The 24,466-nt window shown below is 41.4% G+C and overlaps 1 protein-coding gene across 1 annotated transcript; it reads left to right on the top strand.

Moving 5' to 3' along the window:
• The first annotated feature begins 1,185 nt into the window (after positions 1 to 1,185).
• Positions 1,186 to 15,964, top strand: LOC120746159 (heparan sulfate glucosamine 3-O-sulfotransferase 6-like). Its single transcript, XM_040051473.1, has 2 exons — positions 1,186 to 2,056; positions 14,579 to 15,964. The coding sequence occupies exons 1-2, from the start codon at positions 1,563 to 1,565 to the stop codon at positions 15,195 to 15,197; spliced, it is 1,113 nt and encodes a 370-aa protein (XP_039907407.1). The 5' UTR covers positions 1,186 to 1,562; the 3' UTR covers positions 15,198 to 15,964.
• Positions 15,965 to 24,466: the final 8,502 nt, after the last annotated feature.

Here is a 24,466-nt window from a genome sequence, read left to right as displayed (position 1 = left end):
CTACAGAGATCACGTTATGTGTCACTTCTGTAGTTTGCACAGAAACTGTAGAAGTAAAAAGTGTAAAAACACATTTTTTTTGCACTTTGGAGCGAAACATAGAGCGTCTGCTGTTTTTAGCCTCGCACTTCACACCCTACAACCACTGACACTCTCTTGCCATTTTTGATTTTCTATACACACCAAATACAATATGTTAATAAGCCAGCTCCTTCTGTTACCTTTAAACACAACTGGCAAGATGTTTCACTCGTACAGAAATCAAAAGAGCGCATTTTCAAAAATGCCAAACTCTGTTTTCTCTGAGGATGTTAAAGAACGAAGGTGAATGATAATAAAAAGCATAAAATTCTCAATTAGTCGGTGTAGTGCCAAGTGGATTTACTATCTCTGTCTGCTCCAGGGCTGAGTGTGTCACAGACAGATTATCTACCCTTTAACACCCCCCCCCCCCCATCCTCTCATCCGTTCAAACAGCCGGTGTTTTAATCAGGTTCAAAGTCTGAATTCATCTCGTTGCCTGAAGAAACTCTATATCTGCTCCAGCTCGGAGTCAGGGGAATGTCCCAGAGCCAATCCTTCCTGCTCACCCCCAAAGATGACACACTCAGTCTCAGATACTGTATTTATGGGAAGAGGGTACAAGAGAGATATGGGTTGCAAACCTCCCCTCCTCATGTTAGGCCTATTATTTTTTGGGGGGAGGTTTGTGCCAAGAGACCATGTGTTGAGCTTCAGAGTGCAAGAAGAGTACAAGAGGTTTTAGATAGACGTCCTCGGGGCTCGTGTTATTCATAAAGCTGACTGGGATGTCTATCATGAGTTCAAAGGGGCGAGGAAGATTTTCTTTGGTGGGGAGTCATCTTACATTTGTAAAACACTGACGTGGGCTCTTTAGAATAAAGTGCTCATCATTTTTTCCCACATTGCTGAGCCAAAGAAGCTAAATCATGTGCCTTACACTTGACTTGACATAAAATGACTAAATTCTTTATTAACTTATTTAAAAAATCATTTTCCTAATGGTGCTTTAATACGCTACAGTTGTTTTCTTATGATGATACATACTGTAATGATTTATTAAGAATGTTATGCCTCATAAATTTTTAATTATACAGGATAAAAAACCCTTCATCCTATCTGTGCTGGAACGATCTATCTATAAGATGTCACAGCAGGAAAAGGGTGGGGACATGTAAAAGGAAAAAGGGAGGGGTGTAGGGGTGTAGAAGAAGCAAAGAAACCTTGAATGAGAGCTTCCAGGACCCTAGAGCGCACAGACACAACAAGCTGGAAAGTCTCAGCTAACTGAGTTTTAAAGGACAAACGATTCAAAATGATCAGAGGACATCTTTAGTAGCCCTTTTCTGAATTATGAATGTAACTTCTTACAAGTCCACTGTGCCACTCCACTGCTGAGAGAAGCTCCCCGTGTGATGGATCAGCTTTGCGCAACAGGTTCTCCAAAGAACATTTAAGCTCGAACTCTGATCCATGTAGGGAACAAAAAGAAGCATGCTGTCACCGCTTTGGCCCTTTGGCATCGAGCAGGAGATCAACTCATGGGATGTAGTGGATGCAGATTCAGGGTCAACTTTGGGAAGGCGCTGTCCAAAGTCTCGGTCTTTTTCACCATGGTCCTAATCTTCACCTACTTCTTCTACTGCCTCACCGGATTTTGTGATTCGGCTCCAAGAGCTGCATACAAACAAGAAACTTCAGACTTGGACTATGACATTTTGGACGATCTGCGGCCACCCCGGCGTCTCTTCCCCGATGCGCCGTTTCAGCGGAACCGCACAGGCTCCGAGGACGCTCCGGCTGAGCCGTCACAGAATACGCTGGACAGCGAAAAGGAGACTGTCCAGAGCAACGGCATCCCCGTGTCCAACACTTTCGGGACCAAAAGGTTTCCGCAGGCGATTATAATCGGCGTGAAGAAGGGAGGGACACGCGCCCTGCTGGAGTTTCTCCGCATCCACCCTGACGTGAGAGCGTTCGGCGCGGAGCCGCACTTCTTCGACAGGTTTTACGATAAAGGGCTGGAGTGGTACAGGTAAGGATGAACGCACGAATCCACTCATACAGAATGTGGCTGGCTTTTAGCCCAGGTTTGACCGCAAATCATAAAATGTAAAAACTGTAAATCGTGGACCATCGTAGGCAGTCCAAAACTTTAAAACGACACAGGGTGTCTGCTGTAAAAACCGATGTGCTCTTTATAAGTGAATCTGACGGGTTTATTTGGAAAAAGTTTGAACACGATTGCATATTTGGATGTCATGCGGGCCAATGCAGGATTGTATATGCTGTAAGGGTAAAGGGTCGGCTGAGCAGCACTGATGTTTTTGCTGACATCTTATCACCTGTGCAGATGTGCTGATTTCCTCCGTCAATAGAAGAGACAGCAATGCATTGGCTGGTTGATAGATTCGGATCAGCTTTAGACAATGCTCCCTCTCTTGTGGTGCTCTAGATCAAAAGGGCTAGTGAGGTCCCAGAGGAGCGTTTCATCATCTTGACAGTCATCTAAACACCATTTATTCACTTCAGCATGACATCCTGTATAGTGTTCCCCTTTTTGCTCTGCAACGGAGCCACAAAGAACCCATGCAAACATCACATCGATTACTCTAACATGTAAAATCTACAGCAAATACCTCATCATATACCATATAAAGCACCATGGTGTGATTTGGAGCTATATAAATAACATGAAATTGAATTGAATTAGAGAATTTTAAAAAAGCAAAAACACAAAAATCTGATTGACAAGGAGAGCAAACACTGAGTGATGATCTTAGTTAATGTGATCGCACAGTTCCTTTACAAAAGGCACATAAAATGTTCATCAGCTACTGTCATACTGACAGCACATGATTTGGGGTGGCCAGGCTGACCAGAGCCCTCATTTGGGTGTAGTTAAGGCCCTAAAGAAGGATTTATTTGTCCGTGAAGCTGGTCCTGATCATCTCCATATGTTCTACGAGCTTCTGGACATGATCCCAGCTGAGCAGCGTGTGAGAACACAATGCCATTTGGGGACCTTTAAGCAAGAAAGGTGTCATAACTACACACAGGTTTGACAGGGTAAGGATCATGAATAACAGGCACTTTGATAGCAAGATGGTGTAATTTAATCTTCCTTTGCCTTATTTTCTAAACCCCCCTTTGCTGCCTTTTAATAGGGAACATAAGGACACATGGAAACGGTTTCACCACTGATAATTTTAGCATGCCGTTAAATTTCCTCTCTCTCACTTTTTCTCTGTGCACACACAAACACTCATATATACCGTATGTATGTTAGCAATCTTAAGTACTATGTTACCTATCCTCTGTCTCTCCATGCCACATTTACAACTCATCCTTCTCCCCAGATTCTTCCTTGTCACTTTCTCCTTCTCTCCTTGCGTCTCTTCTCCTCACTCTCCCTTCAGAATAGCAGAATGTGAAAATACCTGTGGCCAAACTGGTGTTTCCGGGGCATTTTTTTTTTATGTGTGTTTTAATTAGGCTGACTTGTGCTGTAAAGCTGTTAGGCCTTAATGGTGTAACACAGCACTGCCACTAACACGGCCTGTAAAAACACGGCCTGTAAAAGGTAGATCAGTCGTGCAGTAATATCGCCTAAACCCAACGACAAATCTAAGTCACCACATGCAACATGAACATTTTTCAAAGTGTAGCCAAGTTAAGAGGTGTAATTAAAGTAAAGTGATCACCTGTAAGTGTTTAAGAGATTAAATGGGAGTTCTGCATGGATATAACTGATAATACCTGCATTTGTTCACATTCACAGTATCAGAACGTGAATGTGAATTATGGTTTTGTCTTTTGCTGTGATTTTTTTTAAAGAAGTGAACTTCACTGAAAGTTGAGGCGGAGAAAAGTTGGAAGGATTAATGCAACAATGGAGAGCGACAGCAGCAACATGATACCGGATGAAATCACTGAAAGATGATTCCGCTGTTGTCACTGAATCGCAAAAATTGAGCAAATCTGTTTGCTGTCATCTGCAGTGACCCACAAAGAAGCCGCTGGAAGTTGTAGACAGCAGCATTTTGTGTATGTGTGTGTGTGTGTGTGTGTGTGTGTGAGAGAGAGAGTCAGTGACAGAAAGAACTTATCCATGTGGAACAAGCAAGTCCTCCTCATCTGACTGTCAGTCACAGGGTCAACTCTCTGTCACATCTGGATGTGACACACACACACACGCACACACTCAATGCAGTGTAAAGCAGGAGTTTAAGACAGGCTCTGAAAACGCAACCCCTGCTTTGACATTTAATCTTTCTGAAGTTCTCTGTCTCATCTCATCTCATAAGATAGAGAACCGATTGCTGTAGATATTCCTCCGGATCATCCATTTAATATTACCACAGCACTTATTTATCCATATCATAAGTGATAAAGTGATGATAAACCGCTTTAATCCTGAATCTTTTCCTTCAGACAAATATGACCTTTGCGTGTTTATATATCTGCCATAATCCCCATGAAAAAAAAAATGGTGCGTTGGAACTGCTGTTGATTATTTTTACAGACGAGTCACGATTTTATAAGTAACAAACAGCCGCTTGCCAAGATACATGGTCACACACTGGCATATCTGAAAGCAATTTGTGCACTGTCATAGTCTGCTCTCTTTCCTGGATGGAGAAATAAGCACAAACCGAAGGCGACTGTAGCAGATGGATGAGGGTTGTAATCTGTCATATTTGAGTCATTGCTGTCAGATGTTGGATGAAACCAGGGGCGATCTGCATGCTGGAGACACTTCATAGATTCAGCAGACAGAAGTACCCTCCCGTGCATGTTGTTCCAACAGCACTGTCTTCTCGAAGACGAGCTCAGACCTCATGCATGTGTGTTTTCCATTGCTTTTATCTGAGCGATCAAGTCAGTCTCCGCTCTCTTTCCCTCTCCGCCCTGTCTGTCTCTTCATGCCGTTCTCTCGTTTGCATGTGTGCATACGAGCCCATTACGGGAATGGAAAAGCCACAAATAGTGCATTGAAAATAAGGCAAAGATTTAACGGTTTTCTGTGTTGTTTTACGGCTTTAAAGAGACTTCACAGAGTGATGGGTTTCATATGGGACTTAAGAGCCACCGCAGAAAGCTGAAAAACCTCAGCTTTCCATGGCACAATAGTTGTAGTTGTCACGGCTTTGTCACAGTGATGAGGCCTGGAATGAGTAATGATTAAATTCTGTCTGATGACGTCAAAGTGAGCGCATTTATTTCTCATCTTGTAGAAGAACAAACTCTTTTTAGAAAGATTACTTCTTCATTTCTGTTTGAGGAAAAACTCAAGTTCTCATGGCTCATCAATATTTTACAAGGTTATCAATTAGCTGACCTGTAGTCTTGACACCGCAGGCCATGCCTGATTGGATTGCAATTAAAACATGGTATAAATCCATTAAGGGTAACAGCACAAGGGCAAGCAAAAATGCCAGCTCTGCTAAAAATTACATCAGAAATGGATTTATGCAAACAAGACTGGAAATAGATGACAACAGATCAAAATAAGAGGAGGACATGCCGATCTTTATGGGGTCAGACTGATATACACATTTGATTTTATTACTTTAAAACGTATAATCAGCATTTACACCAGCACCAAAATTTAATTTTATCCCTTGATTTTTCTAGCATAACCATTAAAATATACATATCTGCAGATTTTAAATGTCTCTTTTTATTTATTTATTTTAGATTACTGTTATATTTCAGCTTTAGTTACTCTGGAAATCCTGACGATGAGAGTCCTAGCCAAAAAAGACAGCAGTGCAATCAACTGAGTTGCATAAACTAGACCACATGCACAAATATAAACAGAATAATACACAAATTAACTATACAAAAATACAGCTGGTGAAAATAAAGTACGACGACAACCAAAAATTTATAAACGTCAGCAGCAATGAAGCCTAAAACATCAATACTGTCTCACGCCAGAAACAAGGGTAATATTCAGGCAAAACATTTGCAGGATGAACGAACTGCATCCAAGTCATTTAAAATCGCCTTAGATTCATTTTAGTGTGACCACTTCCTTAAATTTTAGCTGATTGTATATAAAAGATGGACGCAACCACAGTGCGGTCACCCATTGGTTAGTGAAATGCTGGCTTGAAGCCTTAAGCTGGGCGCTCTCACTGCCACCATCAGACTTCACTTGTGCGTGGTGAGGATGGCAGCTCCAAACCGTACCCTGCTTTATCCTCCTTTTGGACTCTCATGGAGACTTTAAATTACAAAGTGAATGTCACGTTCTATTAGGTAAGACTTGAAATTTGCATCTGAGCCCACAAACTCATCAGAAAAGTGTTTAATGAGGTCATAGATCAAAGGAGCCAAAGGCGTGTTTTCCCACAGGCTGAGGTTTTGGAGAGACATGGCTGCTCACCATGTCACATCAACATGTGTTGCTGTAGGGTCAAGTGAATAAGATCCCGTTCACACCGGCCTTTTAAGAGGGGGAAAATGTGTATTCTCCAACCAGTTGCTGCAGGCTGATGGCAGGCACGATGGAATCTAGCGCTAAACTCTACATAGGCCTAGAGCTCTGGTTGGTGACCCATAGCAACCACCAGCAACTCCAACCAGTTGGCACAGACCTCCTTGCAGTTGCTTTGGTTGCCAGCAGAACGCCACAACTGCTGGTAATTTGCATGGAAAACGCCAAGTGGTCTGCAAACACTCATCAACAATCCTCAGAGCTGTAGCGAAGCTGTGAAAACAGCAACACAAACTAGAAGTTGCCTTCAAAGTAAAAGTTGTACCTTTTCAAATGTATTGGCTGCAGCACCGGAGTCAATCCTTTCTTCGAATGTGAACATTCTCTGTTTACGGTTTGCATCGCAGTTCTTTCAGTTTTCATTACGTGTTTGCAGACATGTTAGCATCTTCTATGCACAATAATGTAACTGCTGTCACTGAAGGTTTGCAAACCTATATGTCAAGTATAATCCGTTCAGCCGAAAGAAAAATAAGATATTTTCAGGCACTTTAGTCAGCTGGGACAGATTTGTGTGCACATCATTTAACAATTTATATCTTTAATATTATTTGAAGTATAAATAAGACAAGATATAGCCACAGTTAAGTCCATAAGTATCTGGACAATGACACACTATAATTTTGTGGTTTAACAAAATCATTGCTTTTTAGGATTTACAACCATTTCTATGCATAGCCCCCCTTTTGCATGTGCTCGCCCTGAGTCCAAATAACAAAAGTTATGTCGCTGTCTAAATACTTAAGGAACTAATGGTACAGTTTGGATTGTTCCAAAGTCATCCTGTGCTTTGTGCATGCTTTATCTCAGTATTATCCGAGAGGGGAGATTCAGGCACTTACCCTGTCAGTTTGGATTTTTGACAGCTGAAATGGTGAAAGTGGAGCCTAATGCACATCCACGGGGGAACGTTTTCCAGAGTGAGGGTGATTTTCTCAACACCTCATTCTGTGTACAGCCCTCAGGCCATTAGCCTTAGACGCTGAACATGGCTGATTGGTGTAACAGGCCAGGAAGTGGTCTCTGTAGTGTTGGGTTGTAGTGTGTTTTAATGGTGCCAGGTTTTGGCTGGACTTAAGTCTAGGTGGTATTATAAGGTTTGAAAATAGCCACATTCACACTTCATATGGTGGGAATTATAATAATTTGGGGTGCTTTGTAATCCATTATGGGGCGCCTGTAAAATCTTGGGGAGGTTTCTGTCTTGTCTTTTTTTCCCCCCCCCTCAGCTCTATGCTGCAGTTAGCTGGTGAGAAAAGTACTTTTTGAAGAAATAATAGTTTGGGCCAAAATTAAATGTTTCAAATGCTTGGTAGTCATGTTCAGTCAGGCAACCATTTCCAGAAAAGAATAGCGTGACCCTGAAAAAACACGAGAGTATCCAATGGAAACACAATAATATGGCTCCTGGGAAATTTGAAAAGACTATGTTTTACCACATAGCTTCGATGTTTAAAGGGTTTGAATGAATCCAGATCTATAAAAGAAAAGTATGTATCTGATTCTCATAAGAGATGAACAACAACAGAGACACACTCACAATTTTCTCTTTTAGCTCTCGGGTTCATCAAACTTCAGCAAAATCTGTCTTGATTATTAAAAATCCCTGTTTACATATTTATGACAATGTTAACATGCTGATTTAATAATTATAGAGTTTTCACCGCCTTAGCGCAGGGTGTTAGCATGCTAACATTTGCTAATTTAGAAGATCACAGCAACTCTCTGCATGTCCTCCTTCACTGCATTTATGAATCTTTCTTCTGGTCTTCCTCCTGTCTGGCGGCTCCATATTAAGCATCCTTTGTCCAGTATATCCACTATCCCTACTCTGCCTGTGTCCAATCAATCTTAGCCTTGCCTCTACTCAACTTTGTCTCCAAAGTCCTCAACCTGGGCTGTCCTTCTGATATACTCATTTCTAATACTGTAAGGATGCCCAAAGAAAATCAGAGCATGCTCTTCAGCTCTGCCAACTCGAGCTCAGCCCTTTTTTGGCAGCCCCATCATGTCCAAATAAAACATCATATCAGGTCTCACTACCAACTTGTGAACCTTCTGTAACAAATCACCCCGACACTCATCGCCACCCACTCCACCCTCCTGCCTGCATTCTGTTCTTCAGCTCTCTTGCGCAATGACCTTTAATTTGGATGATTGACCTCAAGTGTTTAAACTCATCCACCTTAATTCCATCCATCCATTTGCTTCCGCTTATCCTTTTCAGGGTTGCGGGGGCGCTGGAGCCTATCCCAGCTGTCATAGGGCGAGAGGCAGGGTACACCCTGGACAGGTCGCCAGTCTGTCGCAGGGCCAACACACAGGGACAGACAACCATTCGCACTCTCATTCACTCGCACATTCACACCTAGTGACAATTTGGATTATCCGATTAACCTATTCCCACAAGCTGCATGTCTTTGGACGGTGGGAGGAAGCCGGAGTACCCGGAGGGAACCCACGCAAACACGGGGAGAACATGCAAACTCCACACAGAAAGACCCCGGCCTGATGGTGGAATTGAACTCAGGACCTTCTTGCTGAGTTCAATTCCACCATCAGGCCGGGGTCTTTCTGTGTGGAAATATTGCAATTTGTACTTGGTGATTGTGCTTGAAAATTGTCAGGGAGTCCACTAAGTTATTGGAATGAAACTTGATGGACAAACATATACAGAAAGACTGAATCTTAGATCCATCCATTTTTTTTTAGCTATCATAGGGAAAGAAGCAGGGCACAGCACAAAGAAACAAACAACCTACAGCCAGTTTTGAAATACCAATTAACCTAACCAGTGCATGTCTTCGTACTGTGGGAGGAAGCTGGATACCCCCATGCAGGCACGCTGAAAACACGCGAAGACCTTCGCTTGCTGGTAGATTCAAACCCAGATTCTCCCCCCAGTGAGAATTCTGCCCTTGTGGGCGCCAACTTCCCAGCAAAGCATCACGGACTTCACATCCTGTCAGGACTCCTAATTATAACTGGACATTCAGTCTTTAATTGGGCATCAACCTGCATAAAGTAATTCCTTTATAGATGGACTCCCCCCTTCCCATTTATGTGTGTGATTTTAACTCCTTTCCACCCACACACTCACACTCTGGTCTCTGTGGAAGTGTTGCACTTCAGCCAACCTCATGCAGAGAAAACCATTTACTAACTCCATTAATTTGTAGAGGAAAACATCATCCAATGCAATTAAAACTAGAGGGTGGCAACAGTTTTTTCTCGCAGCTGGGTTCCAGTTGTGATCAAACCATCCAGTGGTCCTGTGACTGACACTTGCAGAGGTGTTTAGTGTGTTTGTGTCTGGTTGAAAGTCACTTCAGTGGTAACACACACACATACGCAATACTATTTGTAAAGTTTCTGCTCCACACTTTCTCATTCAATGTTTTACTTTCTACACATCAGCTTATGTTCTTTTCCAACTTTGATGTGTGACACTTTGAGGTCTCAAACATGGTGATAGCAGGGGAAAAACTGCACTTTGTATCCTAGAGACAATAATGCCTCCTGCTGTATGTGTTCACTTCCTTGTAGCTAGATGAGATTTGCCCCACACTCTTGTTTGTACTGGTTTAGCCCACCTTAGCTTGGTCAGAGGGGAATAGCAACATATGTTTCATCCAGACACGATGCTGTAAATCAAGGTTCCCACACTTATCCTGTCAGACTGACAGACTTTCCGTTGCCTCCAGGTTGCTTCTGTCACCCTTCGAGCATAGCGACACAGTTGGGAAATGTTTCCCTCAGTTTGACATTTATGCTCTCTCTCGTTTTTATAGCCTTGATTTTTCACCACCTGTTTAATTGGATCTCAGCTGAAAAGGCCTTTTGGTGTGGATGCCTGCCAAAGCAGAAGCCTCCTTCAGGAAGACCGTGTGTAGCGTATCTGGCCCGGTAAATCGCTGTGATAACTGATGGAATTTCAGATTGACAAACCGACGTGATAATTGGATTTTACGGCTCCACTTCTGTGCAGAATACCTTTTGTTTCTGCGCCGCAGGAGTATGTGACTCCCGCTTCAGCGGGAGAGCCCGTAATCTTGGGGGGCAGGAAGTCTCTTGGCCACATCCTTGTTGCCAGGGTTGTTATTTAATCTTATGATCCAGGCTCCCTCGAACATATCAGTAGAGTAATCAGCTCTGGAGCACTTCAGGGAGGAAAAGCACTACATCCTTTTAACAGCAGGGAGTTCCAGACTAGAGTGGCGAGTCAGCAAGTCTTTCCGATACAACGCTAAATAGAAAACATGTTTGAGTTCTTCTCTTTGCATATTTAAATGTTAACAATAGTAGGCTAAAAGGCATTTCCCTTAAGCTAAATCAAAGAGGTGTATGTAAAGCATATATTATTGCAGATTAATTGTCCCTGATCTGTTTACAGTATACTGACACCACATACAGACAGATTTATGACAGAAAATGGCCTCTATCGATTCTCCAATAATGAGACTGATTGTGATGAGGGAGATAGGGACCTGAGCAGAGTGGGGGTAAAGTCACAATTCATTAACTATTCATGAATATGGAAAGACAACTTATGGTCAATTACAGAAGTGTCATTTATGTGAAGAAGTGAAGGACAAATCCAAAACTATGAATGAGAAAGCAGAAGACGGACACTGTGGGTGCAAAGATGCTCATTTTCTCATCAGTATTCACTGACACCTCCGTGCTCAAATATGCACATGTGCAAAAAAGCAGTCATACACACAGCGACACACACTGAGCACAATCTGTCATATAGAGACAGACGTATTGATCAGACACAGATAAACAGGGGACGGGCAGGCAGTGATAGGCCATTTGCAGCTCTTGAAATTGGATAGTAATCAATTAATGGTCTTTTATTATGGGGATCATTTAATGGGGATGGATTGAAACGGCTTAACTTTAAATGCAGAGGAAAGACTCAAATCTCTAAAAGTTTCCTTCTCACTCAAAGTCATGTACTTTATTGTGCACTTTTAACCTTTGTTTCCTCTTAAAACTTCTACAGAGAACATTTTACATAAATAAAAGACCAAACTAAACACTGAACCACAGAATAGAGTTTCCATCAGGAGTTAAATGAGCAGGAACACCTTGTTAGTACCACATTGGACTCTCTTTTTACTTTAGAGCTGACTTAATTCTTTGTGGCATAGATTTACTACGTTTCTGGAAAACCTCCTCAGAGATTTAGGTCCATGTTGACATAGCAGTATCAAACAGTTGCCCAAGATTTGTCGGCTCTGTACATCCATGATGGGAATCTCTCGTTCCACCACATTCCAAAAATGTTCTATTGGGTTGGGAGCTGGTGACCTGAGAGGCTGTTTGAGTACTGTGAATCCAGTGTCATGTCCAAGAAACCAGTTTGACATGATTAGAGTTTTGTGACATTTCACATGATCCTGCTAGAAGGAACCATTAGAAGATGAGTACAGTGTGGTCATAAAGGGATGGACTTGTCTGTGACATTTTTAATTAATTAGTAATAAGGGTCCCAACAATCTACCGCCAGCAACCCTAACTGTTGATACAGGCAAGATGAATCAGTGCTATCATGTTGCTTATGTCAAATTCTGACCCTACTATCTGAGTGTTACAGCACAAATTCAGACTCATTAGACTAGGTAACTTTTTTTTCTCCAATCTTTTATTGTCCAGTTTTGGCGAGCTTGTGCAAACTGCAGCATCGGGTTCCTGTTCTCAACTGACAGGAAAGGAATCGGTGTGGTCTTCTGCTGCTTTAGCCCATCTCCTTCAAGGTTCAACACGTTGTTTGTTCAGAAATGCTCTTTTGCATGTCTTGGTTGTAGTGAGTGGTTATTTGAGTTGCTGTTCCCTCCTGATCAGCTCAAAGCAGTCTGGCCACATCAACAAGGCATTTTCAGCCAGAGAACTGCCACTCACTTTTTTTTCAACCCTAGAGATGATTGTGTGGGAGAATCCCAGTAGATGAGCAGTTTCTGAAATGCCAGCCAGTCTGGCACCAACAACCATATTTTATTCAAAGTCATTTAAATCAACTTTTTTCTCTGTTCTGATGCTCAGTTTGAAATTCTGCAAGTCTTGACCATGTGTACATGCTTAAACGCATTGAGTCGCAGCCAATTATATGTTTGCGTTAATGAGCAGTTGAGGTTAATGACGCTTAATGAAGCGTGTGTGAGCACTGTTTTTACGAAGAAGGTTAATGCAATTGCACAAAACCTATCTAGGTGGTCAAAAGTTCTTATAATGAGATTTTACTGTGTTTGGTTGACTTTGTTGAAGCGTTAAGATCTTCATTTTGAGTGAAATATCAAAAGCCTATTTCTTGTTCTTCATTTGATGTACATTTTCTCATATTTCCCTGGTATATTGTATTAGATATGTTTTTAAAGAGCAAAAGTAAAGTCAGTGAACTTGCATGGACTACAGTCATCTGCTGCTTTGTTTCCGTGAAAGGGAAGTCATGAAACTTTGCTGAACCTTAATTCCCTCAGATCAAAGAGGAAACACTTTAAATAATGTGGGCATGCAACTGTCATTACTCAAGTAAACCCATTTGAAAGTGTTTATTTTCCTAATTGATTAAAAGCATTTTTACTACATTGCACTAATACACGGTTACTTTACAAATACTCATTAAAATAATCAGGAAAATGAAAAACAAATCCCCCCTCGGATGTCATCTACACTTCTGAATGGCCTATTGTCATTGACATTTGGAGTTAATGCAAACTTGCAATCTGAAACAAATAAAGCACATATGCTCCATTACTTGTTTATTTTATGGGAAACCACATGAACGCTCTCTGTTTCCAGTAACACAGTAAAGGATGTGTTGGGTAAATGAACTGCAGGCGATTCATTTGCTGCTTTAAACATTGCTCATCATCCATTTGTCGTGCAAACAATTTGTTTCTGAAATCCAAATCCACCACAATGCTGGCTCAGGCAGTTTGTCAATGTTAAATGTAAACACATGAATAAATGCTGGACCTGTTGAACGCCATGTTTTCCCTCACTGTCTGTTGGCCAGATATTGCTGAAATAAGAGGAGTCCGCATCAGTCAAGGGTGTTTCATGCAGCTGTGACTCGATGGTTTTAAATCAAATCAGTAGAAGAAGAAAAACTTGCTTAATCATCTCAGGAGAGCAGGTGCCATGAAAGATAAACCAGCAGATTAGATGTCACAGCGTTGATTAAAGCTTAAGGTACATTTTGCATCATAATGCAAAATCTATCACCCCAACACAGTAACACCTAATTTAGCACAAGTCTTTCCACTGGTATATTCTACCCAGCCTCTCCTCATTACTGCCATGTGTTTAACACACTAGCTGAGCTCAGCAGCTCGCCATCCCGGTCGCACTTCCTGCAGACTTTGGCCTGCTTGAGTCCTTGTTGGAACCTATTGGGGAGGTGATGGTGAGGGGGTGGGCATTTTGCTCTTGCAGGAAGAAGAGGGGGTGGAAATCTGTAGGAAATTGCTGTTAAGTGGTTCTCGAGGCTTTGTGGTTTTGACTCACTGGGCCCGTGGTGAGTGGATGGTCCTGTTCTGCAGACCTTGCAGTGAGACCCGGAGGGGCTGTCTGGGGCCCTCGAACATTAACAGAGTAGTGTCTGAAGCTTTGATCACACAGATTTTGAGATGCTTTAATAGCAACAGTGTGTGATGTTCTTACATTATCTCTTAGTGGTCTTTTTGCTGAATGTAGCATGGGATTAAAACAGCAAGTGGTGCTGGTTTTGAGTTATAAACATTGAAACTTTATTGTGGTAGCTCAGAAACCAGTGGTGTAATTTTGACAAAATGTGAAAATATTGTGCAGCCGGATCAAGAGTGTTTTGTTGAGTTAAATACATGTAACATAGCAGGTTCACACAACTTGGCTCAACATATAACGTAAGCAGAATATGGACATAATGTCTTCAAGTGGCCAAATTTTAAAAAAAAAACACTTCAAGAAATCAAAACAAGTGAAGTTAAGCTCCAGACCTGCTGGATGTACTGAAGTGAAATAGACTGTGTCAATATTTATCTGACAGTTTCTTCTTTTTTAATTTAGGAACCTGATGCCTCGGACACTCGACGGGCAGATCACTATGGAGAAGACACCCAGCTACTTTGTCACCAAAGAAGCTCCAAGTCGCATCTGCACTATGAATTGTCAAACCAAGCTTATTGTCGTCGTCAGGGACCCGGTGACGAGGGCTGTGTCTGACTACACCCAGACGCTGTCCAAGAACCCAGGGCTTCCATCCTTCCAGAGCCTCGCTTTGAAAAACTCCTCCACAGGTTTGATTGATACCACGTGGAGTGCTGTGCGCATCGGCCTCTATGCCAAGCACCTGGAGAACTGGCTCCAGTACTTCCCTTTGTCTCATTTTCTGTTTGTTAGCGGCGAACGACTGGTGTCTGATCCAGCTGGGGAGATGGGCCGAGTTCAGGACTTCCTGGGTTTGAAAAGGGTTGTTTCAGACAAGCACTTCTACTTCAACCAGACAAAAGGTTTTCCCTGCTTGAAGAAGCCAGAGGGGAGCAGCAGACCCCGCTGCCTCGGAAAGTCTAAAGGCAGACCTCATCCCCAGATCCCCTCTGAGGTACTGCAGAGACTCAGAGATTTCTACAGGCCCTTCAACCACCGTTTCTACCAGATGAGTGGACAGGACTTTGGCTGGGACTAAGCAAGAGTCTTCTTTGTGGAGAGATGCTCATTTACTGTTTCCACAGGGCTAATGTTCTCAGGGTACTGGGAGAGACAAAGTCCATTCTGCCTCAGTGGAGTCAACACGACATGCAGCACTCATGAACTGTCACTGTTTTGTTGTATTTTGAGGCTCAGACGGACATAGTGCTGCTAATATGAAAACGACAAATTTAGTTAATGGCTTAAATATATAACCGTTAAACTGTTTTTGACATTCTTTATGTACAGATTAGAAGAAAAGGTGATATTTATAGTTTCTGTTGAATACAACAGGTATTTTTTTATTATTATTATTAAAGAAGTGTATTTATTGCGTGACAAAGCCGGACATAATACCAACATCTGACAGGACATTGGGAGTGATGTAATACTCTTTGCCTGCATTTACATATTTTCCAGTCTTTTGAATGCTACATACAGTTTGATGTTGCAGGACATTCCTCAGTGCATTGCAGTTGATATACCAATGATACCTCATTTGTAAATATTAAGTCGAAACCATGCGTAGACACATTCCATTTGTAAGTATTTTCCAATAAAAGCCGCATCATATTTTATATTGTAATTCCTGGATGGGATCAATTGTATCAGCTGTTACTCACAATAAATTGCTACTTTTGATCTGTGATTATTCTGAACCACTGTAACTGTAAAAAGAAAAAGTGTTCAAATTACAGTGTATAAAAAATGTGCCTCTGATTCTCTGTGTTGTGAAGTAAACTTTTATCTGATGTGACAAACGAATTTGTTTTCATTTCATGTGTTAGCGTTAAGGTCAGTTTTTGTATGGTTACATCAGGGTGCAAAATTGTCACCAGAGGTTGAAGACTGTACTGTACTGCCCATTCTCTATGTAATACAGTTTACACAGCTGGATCTTTTCATATCAAGAAAACAAAGTCCTGTGAAAACAAAGGAATGTGTAAGTACCATCCGTGAAAGTTCTTAGACTGTTTAAACGTTTTAAAAATATGGTTTCTTAGAGAAAAAGTGTCTCTGTGGCTCAGTTTGCATCAGCTTAAGGGATAAGTGGACCATCTGGGGGTAAGCTGACCATTTAAATGAATGAGTAAACCAATCAAATGAAGTTTAAATTTCAATATCTTTTGATTGATTTGATGTAATAGAATAGTAATAGAATAGAATAGAATAGAATATATCTCTATTGTCACTACCATACATATGTTGTACAGTGCAACAAAATCTGATTTTCAGCTGTACAGGTGTTCAAAGAAAGATTATATTAATTAATGTTAATGAAAAATGCAGGACACAAGAACCCCCCCCCCCCCCCCCAAAAAAAACTAACAAGTTAAACAGAGACGTTATTGTGCAAAATTAAATAAAAACATAAATTAAAATGATTAAATAAATTGAATACTGTTACCAAAACTATCGCAGATTGAAACAAAGTAATGCCACTCAAATTAATAAAAAGAAAAAAAAAGTTACCACCAGAATTTAACTGCCCTAAAATGGAGATATGTAGCATCAATATATGTTTATAATCAGGTGCAAAGTATATTCTGGTTGTCATCAGCGATGGGTTCTCTAGCAGTTCAGATTTAATTTAACTTCAGTGGCTTTTGAAGGGCTGAGTGGCTCAATTTAGCCCACACATTTGACTCACTTTGACCCAAAGGTGCCATTTTGGAGAAAACTAGTTAGCTCATTAATTCAGGCTAATATTTAGCTAAATTATTTGCACACATCATAAATACAAAGACAGCAGGCATTACATCTGATATGCTATTTTTTTTTTTTACATTTCTTTGACAAGCCAAATATGATATATAGCACTAAGATGCCAAAGGCAGTTTTTAAAGTAAATTGGTGTTGTGCACTCGTCTCAGGTGCATCACAGTCTGGCAGAAATGAGTTTCAAAATTAACAGTCACATATCAATAAAAGTGCCTCTCTGACTTCTTGGGCTGTAATCTGTCAACCATCCATCTCATGAACGATGTCACAAGGCTAAAGATACGTTCAGTTTTTGGCAAAATCATTTTTGTATATGCTTTATTTATCCAGATAAAAGTGTTTTTGATATTAAAATGCCATTTTCAAGAGGGTGGCAGAAATGCCATCACAGTTGTGAGTACAAGCTTGTGTCCACCTGCAGCTGGGCTTGTGACTCCTCCCAGTCTCGAATATAGGATTTTCAGCAAATTAGGTGAAAGTGAATGTGTCTGAAAAACAATTCAGTTCCACTTTTTTTTTTATCAGTAATTTATTTCAAATATATGTTCTTTGCCTCCGTTAATAACATGCTTCCCCATAGAAAAGAAAAGTTAACCAAAAGATCAACTTCTTGCTGTCTGCCTACCACTTTTTCCCTATTGACTATAATTCTGATTGATAAAAGTTGTTTATTCAACTTTTGACAAAGTATTGTGCCGTTATCCTGGCACTAAGATGCTTTTATTCTTTCCTCCCTCTCTTTCTCTCTCACTTTGCCCTTGTTCACCCCTCCTCCCATCACTAAACTCACTCTCTCTGCCCTCTAGTCCCCAGTCTCTCACGCTGCTTGTCCTTACCACTTCCATGCAGTGCGACCACATTACAGTCTGAGGCCTCCATGTGTTGTGGCCTTTAATTATGAAATATGTCAGATCACACAGAAAAAAAACCCTCCTTTCACTCGGGGCTTACAATTAACAGCAGAGATCTTCTCTTTCATGGTGTATATTCCTGTGTGGAAGAAAATAAAAAGGTTCCTGTGAAGCAACTAACAAAAGAGCTTGTGAAGTGAAATATACACATAGTGGCGTCATGCTTTTAAAAAAAAACTAATTTACTGAAATATGTCTAACTGTTAAAATAACTGTTAAAACAGAATTTAAATTAAGAGTGAACTTTGTTTGTGGAAACGTCAGTGGCTTGTGAATGAAATGGCCGGCTGCTTGCATGAGCATGCTGATGTGTGTATATGTGCAAGTTTAACATCACAGCACGCACACTCCTTACGTCTTCTCTCCTTTAGCTCCAGTCAGTATTTCTCTCACATTCCCCTTCTGTTTTATTTGTCTGGCATTAACGTTTAGTGGGTCTCACTAAAATTTTTAACATACTTGGCTCACTTCATTTGTGCCAACTTTTATTACTCTGCATTACCAGGCACGCTGATAGGGCACTGACATTTTGCCGTGCCAGCCCGGCAGCAGGCATTAAAAGATAACTGATATCCCATTCTGCCATCTGGGAAAGATGTTTGTATCAATCTTCACAGGACTAGCCCAGTCATTAAGGGTGATTAAATCAGCAAGACATTCTGCATAATCTACAGCTGTCACTAAACATTGGTAATGATGTGAGAAATCTAATTGAGGTGAATGAAGAATTGGCAAGTGATTGAGAGCCAGGAACAAAATGATCTACTGCGCATTTACAAAAGTAGAACTTCATCCAACTTTTTAATAGAAGCAAATAAGTCTTAAAGTGTTTTCTCTGAATATGACCTCACGAGAAGCCACCCTCTCCTTGCGGCTGCCGCAGCAGTCTGTCGACATCACCAGCATTTTGTCATATTTTATGACCGCCATCAATCCAGCAATTCACAAAAGTCTTGGTTTCATTTAAAGTGTCAGACTTCACCAGACATTTAAAGAACAATCAAAATGTATATGGATGTATTTTACAATTCCAAACCAGTTTGTTCTCAGAAAACAAATTTTCTCTGTGTTCACTAAAATATGAAATATCAAAGCGTGAATTTGCAGTTCGTTGGTTTTTAACCAGTCGTGATCCACAATGCAACTTTAAATTGCCCAGGTCTGTGTAGGCCTGTAAAAAACGAAGTAAACCCATAGGAATTAATAATCCAAGTAGCAGCCAGGTGCTTCTAATTAAATTAACTGATCATCAGCAACCACCTGTGAAAATGAGAGGGTTTGGAAGTTTGCTGGCACATTCCGCTGTGTGAACGCAATGCCATCACAGTAAGAATCCCAGCAAACTCACCTCAAGGTCAGACCGTGCCATTCTCAGAGAAACTGCAGAAAAGCCAGCTCATACTAACTGTTAAAACACGGTGGAGGAGGGGTCATGTTTTGGACCCCCTGCTACAGGACCTGAGTGCTCTGCAGTCAGTGATTCAACCATCAACTTCTCTGTATACCAGAGTACTCTAGAGTCAAATATGAGGCCATCTGTCTGACAACAATTGCTTGGCTTAAATTGTCTCATGCAACAGGACAATGATCCGAAGCACAGCAGCAAACAGCTGCTGAAAAAAGACAGGTCAAAGTCTAGACCTCAAACTGTTTAAATTGCTGTGCCTTTCACATACAACAGAACAACAGCAGCGCTGTGCTAGGAAAACAGTTCTTTTCTATGGCTTGTGTTGAAGCAATAAAGGATTCCTGCTGCATCAAGCAAACTGCAGCACAAGCGTTTGGGCTTTGAAGACCTGCACATTTTGCAGTCAGGCAACACAAATTTTGGGCCGTTTGTTCAACATAGTAGTCAGTCACATCCAGATGAACAGAATGAAACTTTTAAAATAAAATTAAAACAATACTGTAAATAAATTAATTAAAAAACTGCAGTAATAAATGGTAATAAACCATTGTTACTCTGCAGTATAATCGAACCTCTTCTACACCTGCTCTTAAATGACAGATAACATAATGTGCTTTTTAAAAGTCAGAAAAGTGCTGTCAGGAGTGTCGTGTGTGGATGAGAGGACGGGAGGAAGGGACCCAAACGCTGGACTCACGGTGGAGGATAGTGGTATTTATTGAAACGGCTGGCTGAATTGAAGTGACTGAACAGAACTGAACACACGGGAACGGCAGTGACAACATCAATGACACGACGGTGAACAGAAGGAAACTGAAGACTTAAATACTCTGACTGATGATGACGATTGGAGACCGGTGAGTACAGCTGAACATAATCTGACTAATGACACATGCAGTGGAACTAGAACATAATGCACAGAGACAGAAGGTTGGCACAGTGAAACACAAGCATGTATGAAACTGAACACGAACAAACTGAAATCGCTGGGTCAACGACCCAGGAACCCTGACAAGTGCTAACGTATACACAACATTTCCTCTAAGATTGCTTGAAATATGGATAATCTATAATACCATAACTGGTCAAAACAACTAAAATGCAAAAGATACATTTATAAATTGCACGTTTGTAATCCTCCCCTTGTCATGGGAACAGTAATTTGTTTAGCTTTCACCAGCATGCAGCTTCCAGTGATTTCAGTCTGCAGTTGCACGCCATCAATACAGAACATGAGGGATTTGTTTTTATGAGAGAAAAACTACCCAATGTGGATTGAGTTACAGGCCACGGTGACTATTTGAAATTAGGCATGCTGGTGGATGTCTATTTCCTTTTTTTTTTTTTTGATGACTCTAATTTTTGAATAATGGGCACCCAGCTAACTAATCAGAAACACTCGGGAGGGGGGGCTATGAACTGAAGACCACGCTGAGGGGAAGAGCGCTGATTTCTACACACCAGATTAAAAGTAGGATTAGCGTGTAAAAGTGGTTTCCCCTTTGAGCAGCCACAAATGAAGATAGTTCATACTGAGCACTCCACACATTTTCCACCCTTACCGCAGACTCCGTGGATTCAGGGAAGAAATGCTTGGGGATTTTCTCCCTTTTCGTTGTGGTTAGGCCTCACACTATCTTGTTAAATTTTGACTCTGCTTTTAATTGATGAGAAAGAAATTTGGGCTGGGGAGATTTTCAAATGCTCGTGGCAGTTCAGTGCAAATTAGGGAAACTTTTGAGGGATGCTGGATTAAGAACTTTTACAATAGGATTTTATAGCATTGTTTTTCTGGGCACATTTCAGCACATGTTTCCATTTCTATTTTAGACTACAGAATACCAGCTCCAGTTTGCTTATTGAGCTTTGATTGGAAACCTTTACAGAGAAGCTTGCACTTAGTTGATGAGGTACAGCGTGTTGCCAAATGAATGGAAAGCTTTCACACTAAAAATAAAACTGAATTCAACTCTTCTGGAAACACTCTTTGGAGGAGCTTTTATTTTTATTTTGCTGCGTCCACATCTGTATGGAAGCAACATGTTTCGCAGTTTAGCTGTTAAATCTGCTCCGGTTTGCCTTCCGCCAGCAGCTTCAAACAAAGTGTTAACAAACTGTGTGCAGTCAATCACTTTGAATGAAAGAGGTCTGCACCTGGGCGTCATGCATGGTTCTTTTTAATTTGTCAAAGACCCCATTCATTAGTCGGTGAGAATGAATTATGGCTCCGCAGTTTGGCCCGTGAAGATATAACACATCCGTTTTTAATTTCCTCCATTGTGTTAGTAATAACTAATGATTAATGCAACTGTCGTGTGCACACGCACAGGAGAGTCCATCAAACACGGGATAAAGACACATATTCACCGAAAAACCTCAGTTGATATATAAGTATGCACATAGAGTCCTGTCACACGGAGCTGCTTTTATGCCTTTCCAAAAATGACATCAAATCAATTTCTTGGCCGTATGAGAGCATGTCTCTTTGATGCAATATGTCATATGCATTCCCTCTGACTCAGTCCTTCCTATGGTTGGTATTTTTTTCCCCAAGAATAGCCACACCACAGCCCCATCTGGTGACTTGCAGTGCAGCACGCAAATCTAGGCCTAACAAATGGTCAATTGCTCAACACACAGACAGACACGAGCTGGTAATCAAGGGATAACACTTTATTCTCTCAGAGAATGGACAGTCCAACGTCTTATTTAAAAATTTATAGTTGTTTTTCAGTTAGACTCAACGCTGCAGCATTCTTGCCTTACACTGTATATTCAAAAAAACAAAGGCTGGATGCTGATTTAAACTGATATTACACACTATTATAAAACAAACTGAAAACAGTTCAGTTTCCCTTCAGTGAACCATTAAAGAATAGGTACATGTTCAAGCCTGTATTCACATGCACATTGTTTTTCATCTGAACCTGCGATATTTGACGCAATTACCTCAAGCAAGATGATACCTCGGCACTAAGTCTCGCGATGAGCTGATGGCTATTAACAAATGTTGAAACAAGTCTGCCAGAATATGCCATAAATGTCATTTTACAATAGATTTAACAGGTCTCAGATTCAACCAGCCACATCCTGCCAAGTTATTCTACCCTGTAGTCTTTTTGTGAACCTCTGTCTTCAGACACAATATGTGGTTGTTTATTCTTGCATTGTGATAATCTGTAGATGAGGAAGTGTTCATAAATGTTGCCACTTTCCGCGTTTAGATTTTTATACATAGCACATCGCTGGTCCCAAATTCTACAAAAGCCCTAAACTCATCAACATTGAGTCAGTCTGGGATTACATGAAGTTACAAAATGTGTTAAATCCACAGGCTGAGGACAGTTTGCTCTGTCTATGACGTTCACTGTTACCATTCAAGGGACTGTGCATAAAATTTCTGTCAATCCATTTTTTTTTTACCCATTTCAGGGTCATGTTTGGGCTGGAGCCCATCCCAGCTGTCATAGGGCGAGAGGCAGGGTACACCTGCACAGGTCACTAACCTATCACAGGGCTATCACAGAGAGACAGCCATTCACAGTCACACCTATTGCCAATTTGAACCACCACTTGACCTAATGTGCACATCTTTGGACTCCCCGGAGGAAGCTGGAGTATCTGGAAAAAACCCACACAGGCACAGGGAGAACATGCAAACTCCACACAGAAAATCCGAGCAGGCCAGTAGCCTCAGCCTGTAGTGCTAATCACCACACGACCACATAACAATTCTCAGATACTAAATGCACACCAGCAGCTCTCTGACAATGTACTCTGATCGACTTTGTTTATAAGACTCAGTTACCACCTGGGCTGACATCATTAGTGATGTCACCGTTATTGCTACTGAACCGAAAGACTGTGGTCCTCAAATAATCCCTGCTCAAAGCGTCAAAAATACCTTCTCAGGCTCGTTGACACGGTGCTGGTTTATGTGCTGAATGTTAAACCAGAGCTGAGCTCCAGCTTTGAAGCCGTTGTTAAAAACCTGTGAGGCTTTAATACCTGCAGTCACACGGGGACAATGAATAGTATGATTCATACCTCATAAAAGACGACACCTGTGAGCACATAGCATACTAACCCTGTGATGAGGAAAAAAATGGGCCATGGAAACATTTCCCAGCTCCTGAATCTAATTGAATCTGTCATAACTGTTCTAATGACAGACATACATAACCCCAGAGTTCCCTGCAGGCCAGGGCTTGGCACTAAGAGTGTTGCAGACAACATGCCCTACAGGTGTAGGAAGATGATGTATATAGACTCAGGTTACGGCAGATTGGCCTGGGACAGGCTGATGGAGGCTCTGATTGATCCTGAAAACAGAGAAGCCTGTGGGAGAATTGTCTCTGAACCTGGAAGAGAAGTTTAAAAGTCTAAGAACTATCAGGGTACGGTGAAGGTTGACATCCTAGAAGTCAAAATTACACTGGATGTGCAGAAACACCACAGCTGATAATCTGGGTTAATGGAGGCCCTCTTTTATGTGTCTCAGATTGTTTAAAGCAAATCAAAGAAAGTATCAAATGCAGTATTTAGGTGTGACGCAATTAAACATTCGGAAGGAAATACATCTCGGCTGGTTCAATAAGCAGCAAAATACACCCGGTTTAACAAACGCTTTGTTAGTTATACCTGTTAGGCTGCTTGTTAATGCAAATATCTAATCAATTACATGAGATGAGATGAGATAGCCTTTATTTGTCAGTTGCAGGTCTTTTGCCCACAACCGAGATGACAGACCTTGCCGACCGTACATACAATACAAACATCACATTGGGGAGACAGGTCAGGCTAGGTAGCGAGGAAAAAACATTGAAATGTGTAACACAAAAGGATAATACAGGAATGCACAGGTATCAACACACCATAACACAATAAACACAGACAAGCAACATGGGAAAGTGTTCCAGTGTGTACATCTGATCTGGGACCGCTGCAATCTTTCAACTGCGCCTCCAGCTGACCCGATGTCCACATCATGGGGGGGGGGTAAGCGTTGGAGGTGGCGTTGGATAGGGAGGGTGATGCGTCAGTGAGTGCTTATCAGTATCAGTATATGTATGTGTGTGCGTGTCCATAGTTCAGCTGAGACAGTGTCCTTCGCCCCGCCAGGCTAAGTAAACAATCTTCCAGCCAACCCAGGTGGCCTTGTAGGGAATGGGAAGGAACAGTTGTTCGGCTCCAGCCTTGAGCCCACAGCTGGCGCCGAAGGGGTAG

The sequence above is a fragment of the Simochromis diagramma genome, unplaced genomic scaffold (assembly GCF_900408965.1).
Source record: "Simochromis diagramma unplaced genomic scaffold, fSimDia1.1 OVJJ01000321.1, whole genome shotgun sequence".
Classification (NCBI taxonomy): Eukaryota; Metazoa; Chordata; class Actinopteri; order Cichliformes; family Cichlidae; genus Simochromis; species Simochromis diagramma.
This window is presented reverse-complemented; position numbering and strand designations above follow the sequence as displayed.

Coding starts and splice junctions, on each gene's coding strand:
- LOC120746159 (XM_040051473.1), top strand. CDS start 1,563: ATGGGATGTAGTGGATGCAGATTCAGGGTCAACTTTGGGAAGGCGCTG. Junction 2,057..14,578: donor AAAGGGCTGGAGTGGTACAG/GTAAGGATGAAC, acceptor TTTTTAATTTAG/GAACCTGATGCCTCGGACAC.